This window comes from Prionailurus bengalensis, chromosome F2, assembly GCF_016509475.1.
Source record: "Prionailurus bengalensis isolate Pbe53 chromosome F2, Fcat_Pben_1.1_paternal_pri, whole genome shotgun sequence".
Lineage (NCBI taxonomy): Eukaryota > Metazoa > Chordata > Mammalia > Carnivora > Felidae > Prionailurus > Prionailurus bengalensis.
This window is the reverse complement of record NC_057353.1, coordinates 83,029,719-83,045,774: the sequence shown is the minus strand read 5'-3', so window position 1 is coordinate 83,045,774 and position 16,056 is coordinate 83,029,719. Positions and strand designations below refer to the sequence as shown.

The 16,056-nt window shown below is 55.8% G+C and overlaps 1 protein-coding gene across 9 annotated transcripts in view; it reads right to left on the bottom strand.

The window, feature by feature from the left end:
- Positions 1-16,056, bottom strand: part of MROH1 (maestro heat like repeat family member 1) — a 62,630-nt gene that overhangs the window by 44,491 nt on the left and 2,083 nt on the right. For 8 of the 9 annotated variants that reach the window (XM_043602061.1, XM_043602058.1, XM_043602066.1 and 5 more), the window contains exons 2-6: positions 6,926-6,992; positions 5,788-5,933; positions 1,518-1,649; positions 838-1,000; positions 573-671 (exon numbers count right to left, since the gene is read on the bottom strand). In XM_043602061.1, coding sequence (XP_043457996.1) covers positions 573-671; positions 838-1,000; positions 1,518-1,649; positions 5,788-5,933; positions 6,926-6,947 — 562 coding nt within the window. In that variant the 5' untranslated portion in view covers positions 6,948-6,992. Of the gene's footprint in view, positions 1-572; positions 672-837; positions 1,001-1,517; positions 1,650-5,787; positions 5,934-6,925; positions 6,993-8,415; positions 8,539-16,056 lie in introns of those variants that run through there. The other variant, XM_043602059.1, reaches the window with a different exon arrangement.

Below are 16,056 nucleotides of genomic sequence, written 5' to 3'. Positions count from 1 at the left end.
CCCCACTCAGTGCCAGGGCTGCGGGCGTTCCAGAGGAAGCCACGCAATGTGGGCGCAGCCGCCACGGCACCTTCCACGCTTCAGGACCCTCTGCCCTCCTCCCAACAGGAACGCCTCCCTTGCCTCGAAGGGCCCGCCGTGAGGAGCCATCCCCCCCACACCCCCTCCACACCGTGCACGGACCCCGCCCTGAGAAGCCGTCCCTGCTGAGTGCACAGAGGGCAGCAGACCCGGGAGGGAGGGGAGTAAGGACCCCTTTTGGAGATGCCCAGTACTGAGCAGGGAGAGATGTGGGAAGTCTCTGCGGCTCTGGGGAGGTTTCTTCCCGCACCCCTGCAGGTGTCCCGGCCTCGGGGAACCGCACTGTGAGGTACAGGGGCCCCTGCCAGCAGACAGAAGCAGCCGGACGCCCGGGCCGAGACCCCGCCTGCAGCAGTGCCCACCCGCCCACACGTCCGCAGCCACCCAGGGCCGCTCAGCCCTCCTCCGCCGCCCAGAGGGCTCATGACCCTCCCCAGACCCAAGGGGTGGGCAGGCGGCTCCCAGCCCCCGCCCCGGAGACCCCATCTTACCACAGCAAAACGCCACCCTCATCGTATCGTGCTTGGCCATGCCCAGCATGGGGAGCATGGTGCTCAGGATGGACGTCAGGAAGGGCACCATGCCGAACACTGCAAAATGGGGGGGCGGGGGGCGTCAGGGAACCCCCGCCTCACCTGGCCTGGCCACCGTGCGCCCGCCCCGGGCCCCCAGGCCACACGGCCCGGGGCGGGTGGTGGAGAGGTCCCCCCCCCACTTGCTCCGAATGCCGGTGGGGGCAGGCCAGGCGGAACCTACCGTTGGAAGCCGCCAGGTTGGCGAGGGTCTGCACGACGAAGTAGTGCGGCAGGGCCCCAGGCTGGAACTTGCTCAGCACCTCCTCCATCACCAGGCCGATGAACTGCTTCCCAACAGCCACCAGGACGTTGCTGGCAGCCTGCTGCCAGTCACACACCAAGTCCTGTACCCCCCGCCCCGAAAACGTGCACTGATGCCCCGATCAAGCAAGGGACACAGGACCTCACCCTGAAATTGCCCAAGAAGCAACAATGGGACGTCGTGCCCTGTTCTCAGGCTCCCCGTGAGCACCTGCTAGAGAACTCTCCCAAGCCCCCTCCCCCAGTATCCCCTGCTCCCCCCTCCCCCCAGGAGCCGAGCACCTGCCCCCTCCACCTGCAGGGAGAGGAAAGTGCCGCCACGGGGAGCCGGCCCCGCGCAGAGCCTGGCAACGTCCTCCTCACGCTGGGGGGCCGGCACCGGGGCCCTTGCATCTGCCCTGAGACCTCCAGAAGTTTGTCTCTGCTCCAGCTCCACCTCTACACTTACGGGCGGGCCTCCCCATCCCAGCAGGGCACTCAGTGTGCAGGAAGGGGCGGCCGGCCCAAGGCAGCCAGATGCGAGCCCACGTTCCCAATGCGCTCGGGGCAAAGTCCTAGGAAAGAAGCTCCCCTCCCCGAGCAGGCAGGTGCCCCCCATACCTTCACCCTGGTCATCTCGCTGGAGGCCAGGAAGATGACAGCCCTGGCCATGTCCTTGTCCAGGTCACTGATGTGACTGCTCACGACCGTCTCCATGGCCCTCAGGATCATCGTCCGGTAAGGATGTGCCAACTGACCAGAGAAACCATCGAGGAAGGTCCTGGAAGGGGAGCTCGCACCCAGGCAGCCTGCTGACACCTGTTCTCTCTATAGGGGTGACTCAACTCACAGTCACCCCTGGCTGCCCCAACGCGGGAGGTCAGGGCACGCCTGGCCACTCCTCATGCCCCCAGACCCTCGGGGCCTCGCACAGGAAAGGACCGTGAGAAGCGGGTGAGGGCACGAGGTCGTCAGCAGGTGCCAGGAGTGTTCTGTGCAACACCCGCAGTGAACAGATGGTGGCCCTCGTGCTGCGGCCGGGGTCTCCGGGCCAGAAGCTCTCCTGCCCCGAGAGGTCCTAGCACAACAGAGTTTGCTGCCACCAGGAAGTTTTGGGGCTCCCCGGGGAGACCGGTCAGAGGAGACCGCTTGACAGGCCCTCTCCTCGCTCGGGCGCGCCCCGCCCCGAGGGGGCCTTGTCTGTCACACCCCTCCCCAGGCTTCCGACCTCGCCCCAAGGGCTGCGGCTGGACGGTGAAAGGGCGGCACTGCCGGCCCTGTCCTAGGGGTCCTCCCCTGCTCCGGGTGGGCCCCCCACCCGCCCAGACACAGTCCTCGTCGGCACCCGGCAGCCGTGGCCCCACCCGGCACTCATCCTCGCCTCAACTGAGGACGTGTGCTGACGGCTGGGAGCGGGGCCCGGGGCCAGGAAGCCAAGGTGCCTCGCTGCAAGGACGGACGGCAGCAGAGGAGAGGTGAACAGAGCAGGGCGCAGCCAAGGGAGAGGCTCCACGGGGCAGGGAGCCCCGGGCGCTCACAGAGACCGGAGGGGAGGGCAAGAAACAGGCAGGGGGCAGGAAAGACCAAGACCGCCCCTCCCGCGAGGACCTCCCGCCCCCAGGAGCGGGGCATCCGGGTGGAGGGGGGTCCGGCACACACGGCAGCACGCGGTGCCCTGGTCCGTGCCGGGACAGGACTGAGCCTGGGCGACCAGAGGAAAGGGGGCCAGAAAGACAGGCGACTTGGGCCGGTGGAGGGCGCTCTGTAAAAGCAGGGGTTCCCTCCCACGGAGGCCACCAGCAGCCTCCTGCACTGTGGGGCCCACCCATGGGCACGATTTTTGTTCCCGAAAAGAGCCAACGCAGATGGTAAACACCTCTAGATGGACGAGCAGATCCCATGAAACCTGCCTCAGATTCCCGGGGGAAAGCTCCAGTGTTAGGTTTTGTTCTCTGGGTGATAAACTGCGTCAAAATTCATTTGACCACATACACAAAGGTTTTTCCCGGGCTCTCGACTCTATTGCATTCGTCTCTACGCCCGTCTCTCTGCCCTGTCTCTCTGCCATGTCTCTCTGCCCGTCTCTCTGCCCCGTCTCTCTGCCCGTCTCTCTGCCCCGTCTCTCTGCCCGTCTCTCTGCCCCGTCTCTCTGCCCCGTCTCTCTGCCCCGTCTCTCTGCCCGTCTCTCTGCCCGTCTCTCTGCCCCGTCTCTCTGCCCCGTCTCTCTGCCCATCTCTCGGCCGGTCTCCACCATGGTGTTCGGCTCCAGCGGCCCTGTAGTAAGCCTTGAAGTCAACGAGTGTGAGTCCCCAGCTTTGTTCTTTTTCAAGACTGTTTTGGCTGTTCAGGATCCCTTGAGGTTTCGTCTGACTTTTAGGATGGCTTTTTCTATTTCTGCAACAGTCGCCTATTTTTAAAGAAAAAGGTTTTCTGTTTCCATTTTACATTGCTCTTAAAGTTCAACGGGCAGAACACTAGCCCCATCAGAACAAGATGTAGTGCTCCGCGGCACGCGGCGATAAAGCCACGGGCCTGTCACCCGAGCAGGGCGGGAACCGCGCTGGGGTGGCCCAGGGACCGGCCGGCCCAGAGCGGGCGTGGGAGATTTCTGGCTCCACACTCTCACGTGCTGCCAGCGAGCCCGTCGTCCCGCCTTCCCCCCAGCGCTGACCGGTTCTGCTCAAGAGCTGCTCGAGAACCTGCGCCGGGTCATCTGCAGGAAGGACCTTCGCCACGGGACGCAAAGGTCGGACAGTCACCACATGGTCCCGGTGCGTGAGGTGACTACCAGCACCCGTCTGAGGTCCTGACCTGGGTCAGTGGAGGAGTCGACTCGCTGCCGAGCACGCTGGGATTTTAACCCCTAGCAGAATAACTCAGCGCCAAGTAAACTCTCACACACGTCTCTCTCTCGGAATAAATAAACAAACGTGTAAAAAACAAACGAAAGACCTCCCTTGTGTTAGGATGAGATTCTACAGAAAACCAGACACGAATGCATGAAGTTGAAACCAGCCCAAAAAAAGAGAACAAACAGAAGAAAACCTTTAGTTACCAGTTCAAAGTTTGATTTTGCTATTGCTACAAACCGTCTCCCCAAAATGCCTGTGCTGAAACCTAACCCCAAGGTGACAGTATTGGGAGGAGGGTCTTCAGGAAGCGAGCAGGTCAGGAGGGTGCAGCCTCAGGGGTGGGATTAGTGCCTTCTAAAGAGGCTCCAGAGAGCTCCCTCCTCCCTTCTGCCGTGTGAGGACAGGGTGAGGAGAAGGCCGCCTATGAAGTAAGAAGCGGGTCCCCACCGCACACAGAACCTGCCGGCACCGTGATCTCGGACTCCCGGCCTCCAGAACTGTGAGAGACCCAAGCCTGCTCGTGCTGGAGTGACCCTGACCGACCCAGACGACTACTTCTGCCTCTGTTCCGCCAGCCACTTCCCGCCCATGGGCCTGAGAGCCACCGTGCAGGGACGGTCTGTCCCCGTGTGCGCCCCGCCCACGCGTCCAGGGAGAGTCAGTGGGAGGTGAAACCCCATAACGCACGGTGTGAGGATGCCAGGCAGGTGGCAAGACCTGGGGGCAGGAGGGGGCGGCGTAGGGGCAGAGAGAGGTGCCTGGCGAGGAGCTCAGTCGAGAGGACAGAACTTCCCACTTCATATACTTTTACTGCAAACACGCAAACGTGAAAGGGAGAGCTTTCTTCTTAAAGGGCTGAAAGAAACCAAAAAGGCTGGAAGAAGTACAAAATCCTAGACGAGCTAGAAAACGGCCAGAAGGAAGCCCACGACGTCTTGCTGCATATGGGTCGCTAACAATCACAGAGGCTCTCAGCCACACACGGGAGGGCCAGCGCCCGGCACGTGAGCAGCGCGAAGCTCCACGAAGCCACGGAAGAGCCGCGGTGGACACGCACAGCGCCCGAGCACGAGCGCGCACTCTCCCCACTCGCTCTATGCACAGTCCCCACGGGCGGCCCTAGTGTGCCTACGCGCACATAAGAGGCCAGAAAGGCTAAGAGAGCCAAAGCTGGGATGGGGGGGGAGGTGGCCCTAAGCTGCCATATGATCAGCTCAGTGGCCGCCCGGTGGGACTGACCTACTGCCTAGGAGACGGCGGCCCCACATGAGAGAGAAGTAGCTCCCGCCGTACAGAGATCCCCTTTCCCAGCTCAAAGTATTAGATCAAACACAAGGAAAACTGGTCTTTTAAGGCTGTGAAAGTGCCTCTCCCTCCGAGGAAGGGCCCAAAGCACACCGAAAACAACTAGAGCCGGCACACAACCACTTCAGACCCGGGGCCGGCGGCGACTCCGGAACAGAGAGCTGGCTCCCAGCCTCCTGTGCGGCACCGACGGGCACGCCCGCGTCCCTGCAGGGCTGCCCTGGGCACGGCCAGCGCGGGGGCCCGCGGTCCGAGGGAGGGCGGCGAGGGAGAGGGCCCGGGCTCCGCGGGCGGCCCCGCTTCGAACGCCTTCCACCCTCCCTCACGCGCTCGTCCACCCGTTCCTCTGGCGGTCCCTGACGGCGAGTGGCCTGCTCTCTCTCCCTTGGGGGACAGCACAGACCCCGGCGAGGAGAGCTGTCCGTCCTCGAGCCAGCGAGTGAGCGGGGGCGCCAACACAGCCTGGGCTTGTGAGCAGCTGGATGCTGTGCGGCTGACCGCCTGACGTGCCCACCCGGTGCCCCCGCGACGGGACGGACCCACAGGCCACAAGTTGAGGCGGCTCGCGTGTCCTGGAAATGCCCCGTGTCGGGGGAACTGGGACCGGAAGGGGCGGCAACCGGGACCCCGGCTTTGCAGCCACCCCTCCCCTACAGACCCCGCCCCAAGGGCCCCGGAGCGCCTAGGGGAGCGGCTCACCCCCCCGACACCCGCCAGCCACGGGCAGGGAATACCTTCTCGTGCTGCCACAGGTACTCCTCACAGGCTCGGAGCACCTCCGCTGGCTGCGCCTCTCCGAGGGCGCACAGGGCGCCACAGACCTGCTCCTGCACCAGAGGGTCCTTGTCGGTGATGGCCTCCAGCAGGACGGTGGACAGCTCTACAGAGACAAAGCCCGGCGTGCGTGCTCAGGCCCGGCCGACCCCGCCAGCCACCGCCTCGGCCTGTGAGTTGGAGGACGCCTACCCCTTCCCCGACCCCTGTACTTTCCCGTTGCCCCAGCAACCTCCCCCAGGCCCCACCGCCTGGCCACCTTGCACACCTCGCCCGCACACACCCGAGGCACTCTTGCACGCACACTGCCTCCCTCCGGCCTGCTCGCCAGGGTCTCTGTCTGGGACCCGCCGGCCGGCTGCTCCGAGGCCACCCTGGCTAACCCCTGACCTTCCGTCCCAGGCTGTGTTTGCTTCGTGCCCCCCGCCCCCCCGCCCGTGGCTGCTGTAAAAGGCAGGTGTTATAGACTCAGGGCTAGGTGGCCATCTACCCCACACCGGGCAGCACCCGAGGTCTGCCACCTGCCCCCAGAGACAACTCTCCACCGTCCCATCCCTGCTGGTCAATGCTCCACACTCAGAGCCAGACCTCTCCGGCTCGGTGCCCCCGGACAGGACCCTGCCATCCTCAGTGTCCCCAGAGCCCAGGGCCCGGGGCCTGCGAACGGCGCTTATGGATCCTCACTCCTGGGGGAGGCGTTCTGTGGGGCGAGGACGTCTCTCCCCTCACCTCAGCAAACCGCTGGCCCTGGGGGCAGGGACAGGGTGGACAGCCAGGGTGGCTGCGGGACCCAGGTCTTGTGCAGAAAGGGGCAGAGGCACAGGGCCCCCCTACTCGGAGCACAAAGCCCCCTTCACCCGGCAAACGTCACTCCCCACACCACACGGAGCCTGCAGCCCAATCGGCCCCCTCTGATTCAGCAGCTACGCAGACAACCACCTCGTTTTCTTTACCGAGAGCTCGGAGAGAGCCTGTTCACGCCACACGACAGTGCCTCCCTCAAAGCCCGTTCACTCAACGCCACGCTCGGCCGGGTCCCAGACTCCAAGCTGGCAGGCGCTCCACTGCCCCATGTCCCTGCCCAGCCCACTCACTCACTCTTCACGTAGGGCTCTGCCATCTCGGCCGCCTCACCGGCGTCGGCTCGGGCAGCTTCTTCTCAAACCTGGAGTAACCAAAAACACATTTAAACCGTAAGAGTCCTCGGTTTACAGGCCGTCACCGTGTTTGTATAAACCATGATTTCAGGGGCGCCTGGGGGCTCGGGTAAGCGGCCGACTCTTGATGTCAGCTCAGGTTATGATCTCACGATTTATGGGACGGAGCCCCACATCGGGCTCTGTGCTGACAGCGCAGAGCCTGCTTGGGATTCCCTCTCTCTCTGACCCTCCCCTGCTCACACACTCTCTCCCTCTCTGTCTCAAAAATAAGTAAATAAGTAAGCTTAAAAAAACAGGTGTGAAACAGGACATCAGTGCCTTCTCGCGAGGGAGCCATCTGGCACACAGCGGATGGCGGTCACGGAGGGCGGAAGGCGCCCTCCCCCCACGGTTCCCAGCTCCCCTCTGCCGCACCCGGCAGCCCGGCCAGGGTGATGTGAGCCCGCACGGTGAGAGGGGCAGACGTGCCCCCCGACTCCACCTACAGCAGCTTCCGTCACTCTGTAAACGAGAGAGGGCGCGCACGAGGCTGACGTCACCCGTCACCCGCAGTCTGTGCACAGCAGGGAAACCTGTCCCCGAGAGCCAAGGACAAGGCGGATCACCGCAGGCTTGACACCCCGTGCCTGAGAATTCTAGCACAACGAGAGACGCTGGGAGGGCAGCATGGGGTCTGGCGGGTTCACTGGCAGAGGAGACCGACCATCCAAACCGCCCCTGGCATTTGAGAGATGTGGCTTTCAGGCACTACGCGCCTCGAGGCAGCCCGTGCAGCAGATGGGCCCCGAGAGTAAAACCCACCAGGAGGCAAATGCCCCTGCCTCTTCAGCGCAGGGCCACGCTCGGACCTACGTGACGCTCTCCGAGGTCCTATAAGGTCAGAGGGACCTCAGGCCCTCGGCACTGTAGCTGACGGCTTTCTAACACTGGTGGCTTCCGTGGGCTGGCAATCCCACCGCCCCTCGATGGGTCGCCTCCATCTTGGACCCTCCCCTGATCACCTCTCATCCATAAAAGGACAGAGACGAGAGAGGAGGTGCCATGACCTGGCCCTAACCAAGCAAGAGGACACTCGTCTGGCTACGGACACAGGAAGGAAGGAAGGGAGAAATCCCGGGGCGAGTGGTGGCAGAGTTATAAGAGGGTGACAACACCACACATGCCCAGGAAGGCAGACCGGCCCAAGCACACACACGTGCCCCACCAAAACCTCAATGAGATGACCAGAGCAGATGCAAGTACTTTTTTTCAATTTTTAAAAAGATTTTACTTTCAAGGCATCTCTACATCCAACATGGGGCTCAAGCTCACAGCCCCGAGATCAAGAGTCCCGCGCTCCACGACTGAGCCAGCCAGGTGCCCCGAAGATGCAAGTTTTAAAAGAATAAACCCACAAGAACACTAGAAAACAAGATAAAATTAGCAAACCAGGAATCTCCAGGAATCCCAGGCAGAGAGAAAGCAGAAGGAGAAGACACTGGTTCAAAGACGCTGGCATCAGCCAGGTGCTTCCCCTTTCTTCCTGGAAAGCATCCAAAAGTAACAAGGAAAACAAGAAATAGAAACACACATTTCACTTGTGGCAGAGCAAGAAGGCGGCCAAAAAGCCCAAACCCACAAAGGATGAAGGGCTGAAAGGTCGCAGCCATCAGGCAGGGTATGAAGTATGCTGGCAGCGGGTTCCAGAAAGAATCCGAAGACCTTCTCAAAGGCAGTGGCGACACACGCTCAGACAGAACCCAAATCCCGATGCCTAGACCTGGTCTGCATCTACGAGACAAGCGGCTGTCCCCAGAGGGGACACGGCTGCCTGTCTCCACTACCCAGGAAGAAACAGGGTTAAACCAACTCAAATTCCAAGTTCGAAACGCTCTTCCGACAAGTGCAAAAGGCCACGTGCACCCAACTCAAGCAGGAGCGAAGAGTAAGGGATAAGTGTAAGAGGCTTCAGCTCCCAGCCCAGACGGGAGTAACGGACCAAGTGCCCTCCTGACCCAAACCACTAAAAAGCTGGACGAAACACATGGACCTGCAGTTCTCAGGGTGACGGACGTCAGGAAATGAAGGACGGGAGCCCTGTAGCCACTCCAGCTCACGGCCCGGAGGGTGCATCCAGGCTGAGGAGGAATCACCGGGACCCGGCAATACCCCCGGCTTGAGACAACTGGGAGCATCTTGGGAGACCTAGGTCCCGCCAGTCTATAGACGCTAGCACCACAGAGAACTCCAGAGATCTGCAGAGGGTCCTGGCGGACTTACTGGTCAGTGCTGGGCAGCAGAGTAATGTCCCCAAAGATGCCTACGTCCTCACCCCCAGAACCTGTGAATATGTTACATGTCAAAAGGGACTCAGCAGATGGCATTAAGGGTACAGACCCTGAGGTGGGGGGACTCCCCTGGCTTATGCGGGTGAGACTAGCGGAAGGGTGGATGTAAATCCTTAAACTGCAGAGAACCCCTCCCAGCGGGGCAAAGAGAGGAGATGGAAGGAGGAGGAGGAGAAATTTGAAGCGTGAGAAGGATTCAACGCCCCCTGGCTGGCTTTAAAGACAGAGGAAGGAGGCTCTGGACCACATAATTTGGGTGGCCTCTAAAAGCCGGACGTGTCCCTTAGTTTACAGCCAGCAAGGAAACAGGGACTTCGGTCCTACAGCCACAATGAACCAAATTGTGCCAACAACGTGAAAGAGCAGGAGAGATTCTCCCCAGAGACCCCAGCAAGGAGCACGGCCCTACCGCCTCCAGCCGAAAGTTCTCAGGGACTCTAGGATAATACATATACGTCATTTAAGGCACTAAGTCCGTGGTAACTTATCATAGCAGCAACAGAAAACTGATTCAAGCACCACATCTGAGAAAAAACTACCAAAGCCAGGGAAAGAACTACCCAAAAAACCCAGCAGAAACATCGCCAGAACTCACAACAGACCAGGAACGGGGCTGTTCCCAGCAGCCCAAGGGGAAAACGTCAAAATTCAGAGTATTGGGAAGAGCACTCAAAAGGGTTTTGCCTTGGTAAAAAAATAAAATCAGCCATAGGCTAAACGCTGTCTGCTCTCACCTAACAAAGCTAACAGTAAGACCTGAAGGGGCGCCTGGGTGGCTCAGTCAGTTAAGGGTTTGACTTCAGCTCAGGTCGGGATCTCATGGTTCGTGAGTTCAAGCCCCACATCGGGTTCTCTGCTGTCAGCTCGCGGCCCACTTCAGATCCTCTGTCTCCCTCTCTCTCTGTGCTCCCCGCCCCCCACTCACACTTTCTCTTTCTCTCTATATATATCTCTCTCAAAAATAAATAAACATTTAAAAACAAATAAAGTGGGGCACCTGGATGGCTCAGTCGGTTAAGCGGCCGACTTTGGCTCAGGTCATGATCTCATGGTTCGTGGGTTCGAGCCCCGTGTTGGGCCCTGTGCGGACAGCTCAGAGCCTGGAGCCTGCTTCGGATTCGGGGTCTCCCTCTCTGCTCCTCCCCCACTCACGCTCTGTCCATCTCGCTCTCAAAAATAAATAAAGCTTAAATTTTTTTAAATAAATAAAAACAAAAAAAGACCTGAAAAGATCAAATTGTTCCCAAGTAACTTAGCTACATCCCAGCAAAGTTCAAGAATAATAGCAACACAAAAATACCTAGCACCAGCAAGGTAAAATAACATGTCTGACATCCAGCAAAAAATTACTCGGCATGCAAAGAAGCAAAAAATAAAAAACAAACAAACAAAAAAAAAAAACCCCAAAAAACATAAAACGAAACAAAACAAAAACAACCCACAATGAGAATGAATCAGTCAATATAAACTGATCCAGAAACGATGCAGAAGAATTCATAGACAAGGACAGCTAGACAGTTATAACTGTATTTCACAAGAAACCACAGGAAAGACCACACATGTTAGCATAAAGAGGTTAAAAAGTAGGGGCGCCTGGGTGGCGGAGTCGGTTGAGCGTCCGACTTCAGCCGGGTCACGATCTCGCGGTCCGGGAGTTCGTGCCCCGCGTCGGGCTCTGGGCTGACGGCTCGGAGCCTGGAGCCTGTTTCCGATTCTGTGTCTCCCTCTCTCTCTGCCCCTCCCCCGTTCATGCTCTGTCTCTCTCTGTCCCAAAAATAAATAAACGTTGAAAAAAAAATTAAAAAAAAAAAAAGAGGTTAAAAGGGTGGGTAAAGAAAAATGAGGCTGACACCAGTCGCAAGGAAGCTGGAGTAACTATACGAATAGGCAGAGTAGGTTTCAGAGGCATAACAACCCTAAACGTTTATGTGCCTAATAGCAGAACTTCAAAAATCACAAAGCCAAAACGAATAGAAATGCAAAATGAAATAGAAAAATAGAAATTATAGTGGAGATTTCTCTATAACTGACAAAACAATTGTACAGATAATCAGTAAGGGTACAGAAGACCTGAACAATACTGTCAACCGACTTGACCTAAGTAGTATGTATAGAACCATCCATTCATCACAAGTAGTATATTCCTTCCAAAAGCACACGGAATGCTAACCAAGACTGACTACATTCTGGGCATTAAAACAAATCTCGGCAAATTTAAAAAGTCAAAAATCTTCCCGTAGAGGGGCACCTGGGTGGCTCAGTCAGTTAAGCGTCCAATTTCGGCTCAGGTCGTGATCTCGCCGTTCATGAGTTAGAGTCCCGCATCGGGCTCTGCACTGGTGGTGCGGAGCCTGCTCGAGATTCTCTCTCTCCCTCTCTCTGTCCCTTCCCCGTCTGCTCCCTCTGTCTCAAAATAAATAAACTTAAAAAAATAAATCCTCCCAAAGAGAAAGTTCTAGATGAAAGGCCTAAATGACTTCCCTGGGGGAATTCTACCAAACATTTAAGGAAGAAATAATACCAACTCTACACAAATTCTTCCAAGAAAATTGAAAACAAGGGAATGCTTCCCAACTGATTCTATGAGGCCAGCGTTACTCTGATAACAAAAGCAGGCAAAGTTATTACAAATAATGAAAATCATAGGCCAATATCCCTCACAGGCACAAATGTAAAAATTCTTAACGATATTTTATCAAATCACCCAATAACATATAAGAAGAATAGTACATCAGGGGCGCCTGGGGGACTCCGTTGGTTAAGCATCCAACTCTCGGTTTCAGTTCAGGGCATCATCTCGTGGTTCATCAGTTCAAGCCCCATGTCAGGCTCTGTGCTGACAGCAGAGACAAAACAGATGAACATAAGGGAAGGGAATAAAAATAATAGAAAAACAGGGAAGGGGACAAAGCATAAGAGACTCATAAATCTGGAGAACAGAGGGTGACTGGAGGGGTTGTGGGAGGGGGATGGGCTAAACGGGGGAGGGGCATTAAGGAATCTACTCCTGAAATCAGGCTGCACTATATGCTAACTAACTTAGAGGTAAGCTAAAAAATATATATGTATATAATATTTTCACTATGAATAAATTATACACAACATTAAAAAAAGAAAAATTGGAGCTCCTGGGTGGCTCAGTCTGTTGAGTATCTGACTCTTGATTTCGACTCAGGCCATGATCCCAGGGTCATGGGATCGGGCTGCCTTGGGCTCCACACTGAACGTGCGGCCTGCTTAAGATTCTCTCTCTCTCCTTCAGCCCCTCTCTCCCGCTCACGCACTAAAATAAAATTTTTAAAAAGTTAAAGAAAAATTAAATAAATGGAGAGATATACTGTGCTAAGATGTCAGTTGTTCCTAAATGGATCTACAGATGCATTCCAGTCAAAATCCTAGCAGGCTTTTTGTAGAAATGGACGAACTAATTCTAAAATTCATCTGAAAGTGCGAAGACTTAGAATTGCCAGAACACTTCTGGAAAAAAAAAAATTGGGGGACGTACCCTACCTGACATCAAGACTTATTTGGCCAATTGATTTTTAACAAAGGTACAAAGTCTATTCGGGGGAGAAGGGATAGTCTCGTCAACAAATAGTGCTGCACAGCTGGGCATCTGCATCCAATAAAACAAACTTCAGTCTAAACTTCACACCACGTATAAAAACTCAAAATGATTTACAGACCTAAATGTAAAAGTTAAAACTGTAAAAACTTCTGAGGGAGGAAAAAAAAAGAAGAAGAAAATCTCCATGACTGACACCAAAGGCAAAATCTACGCAAAAAAAAAAAAAAAAAAAAAAAAAAAAAAAAAAAAAAAAGACTTGATAAACTTAAATTCATCAAAAAACTTCTCCTCTTCGAATACACCGTTAAGGGAATGAAATTAATGGCACCAAGTCACACCCCTCGGTGACAGACACAGTGTAATAAACGTCAGCACCCCCCACTGCCTTCCTTCCCCTCCTTCTGCCCTTCACTCAGGCGGTCGATGCCCTACTGCCCCACCGAGGTCCTGTACCCCGCCTGTCTCATGGACCGTCCTGCCTGGGCCACCCCCACACGCCTCCTCCGGGCCCAGAGTGCTGACCTTTACAAACGCTGACCCCAGCAGGCCTCACCGCGACTTACCAGTCCTCCTGCTGCCCACAGAACCTAACGCCTTCACCATGGGCTGTCGTGACCCAGACCCAGGCCCTAACCCCTCTCTGCTTCTTTCTCCGTCCTTTACGTTCTAGGTGTCCTGGCCACGGCCTGGACTCTCGGCACCTCTGCAAGGACGTCCTGCCTGGCCTCTACCACGGGACTCCTGCTCACCCAACCTTCCGGCAAGTGATGGGATGTTCCCACAACCCTCTGTTCACACGATGAATATGAGATCAGTTGTATGTTCCAGTTTCCCTGTCTTCTACACTGCACTGCAAGGGGAAAAGTTTTGGTTTTTACCCTGAGTGTGCACAGAATTTTTTTAAATACTGCTCATTGAGGGAATAGAAGCAAAATCCTTCCGTATGATTCAATATTGTAAAACTGTCAACTTTCTGAATGTGTAAATATATGATTCAGGATACTGGAGGGTACTTGATGCAGTGGTTCCAAAATTCGTAGAGAAGAATTAACACGGGGGCGCCTCGGTGGCTCAGTCGGTTGAAGAGCTGACTCGGTTTCAGCTCAGGTCATGATCTCACGGTTTGTGAGTTCAAGCTCCACACCGGGCTCTGTACTGTCAGTGCAGAGCCTGCTTGGGATTCTTTCTCTCCTTCTCTCTCTGCCCCTCCCCCACTCACATGCTCGCTGGCTCTCTCTCTCTCTCTCTCTAATATAAATAAATAAACTTAAAAAAAGAATGAACATACACGAATAGCCAATTAAACTCTTTAAAGTATAGGAAGAGGAGGATTTATATTAAAGTGTATTAAATCAACAGAACTATATAGAAAGTCCAGAAATGAACACCAATAAGGAGGTAAACGTATTATACAAGAAAGGGTTTTACATCCTACAGACAGATTAGTCAACAATACATAGCATTGAAATAGCTAAACACTAGGGAAAACGTTAGCCTCCCCACATCCTTCTTTATTCCAACACGAATTCTAGATGCACATAAGAGTTAAATGGAAAAATGAAATGTAAAAGTCCTGGCAGAAAATACAGGCAGGGGCACCTGGCTGGCTCAGCCCATGGAGTGTGTGGCTCTTGACCTTGGGGGCATGAGTTTGAGCGCCACACTGAATACAGAGATTGCTTAAATAAATACAGTTTTAAAAAGAGAGAAAATATAGGTAAATATTTTATCATCTTGAAGTAGAAAAGGACGTTCTAAGCCCCACACAAAAACACAGACAGCTTAATGAACACCGCTCAGTTTGACAATATAAAAGTTTAAAGTTTCTGAAGGTCAAAAGCATACATAAGACTTGAAAACCATATACGTACACTTATACCTAAGCGCACAAGCCTCCGTGCGCACAAAACTCATCCAACCACCAGAGCAGAAGGTAAACAAAAGAGAAAGGACAACTCACAACAGGTGTAACAAGAGGAAAATGTGTCCCACATTAACATGCGAAGGAGCTCACCTACATCAGGATGACAAGCAGGAAAATGGACAAAGAGGGTACACAATTCCAGAAGAGACAGCCGGCAGAGGGGCAAGCCCTGGCCTCCCCCGCACTGGCAGGCAGCTTAGCTCAGGACTCGGGCACGGGCTCCATTTGTGTCACAAGGGAAAGGCTTGCAGGGAGGCCTGCTGCTCCACCAGCATCGGACGTCATCGGTGCCGTAGTCACTGCACAGCGGGGACAGGCAGCAGAGCCTGTGGGACATCTGCCGAGAGCCCTAAGGGTCACACCGTGCGATCGCGTCACCCATCTTCTGACACCCACCTTCTGTCTACAGAAACCCTCACACAAGTGCACAGAGATGTTAGAAGAAACCCAAACACCAATCAGAGATCTGGTCAGATTTGTATAAAAAAACAAAAACAACCAATGAGAGAAAGTGGTGGGCAGGTACATTCGTATGAACCACAGTGCAAGGAGCGGAGCTTGACCATCAAACGGAAAAGGAAAGTGTGCCCAGCTGAGCAAGACCAGTTTTGTAGGGTCCCGTCCGCTGCCCCTGCCCCAGGCCGGGTGGCCCGTGTGCTGACACTGGACCCACAGGGACAGCAGCACAGACCCTGCTCTCTATGAAGACAAGCCAACGGCGAGCAGACTGCTGATGGCAAACCAAGACGAAGGCTCTGCAGGGGAAGAGGGTGCAGAGACAAGGAAGGGTCTGGAAGGCACCCTGCATCTCACGGGCAGCGTGTGCCGAGCACTGACCGCCCGGGCGGTACCTTAGAGGCACCATCTCTTTTAACGCACACAGAGAGAGACACATCGCTAGGTAACAGCAGGGCGGGACCCAGCCGGGACCCACGCCCTGAAGCGCCCGCAGAGGTCACGAGGGCAGGGTTCACAGGGTCTTCCCTGTCAGCATCCTACACCCTGTAGCGAAGCGGAGAAGCGGCTTCCTCCTCATTCACCTCAACTAAACAGTCACTGAACCGCATTTAGTAAGCCGACCAGGTGCCGTCCAAGCCCAGAGTCCAAGCCCCTGGCTTGAAGGGCACCCAGGTGTATTATGGTTGCCACGTGGCATGCGGAGGGCACAGAGATGCTGGGCCAACTGCAGCGAAGTGTCAGAAGGGGGCATGGGAGGTGAGGAGGCCATGGGCACCACTGCCCAGAGTCAG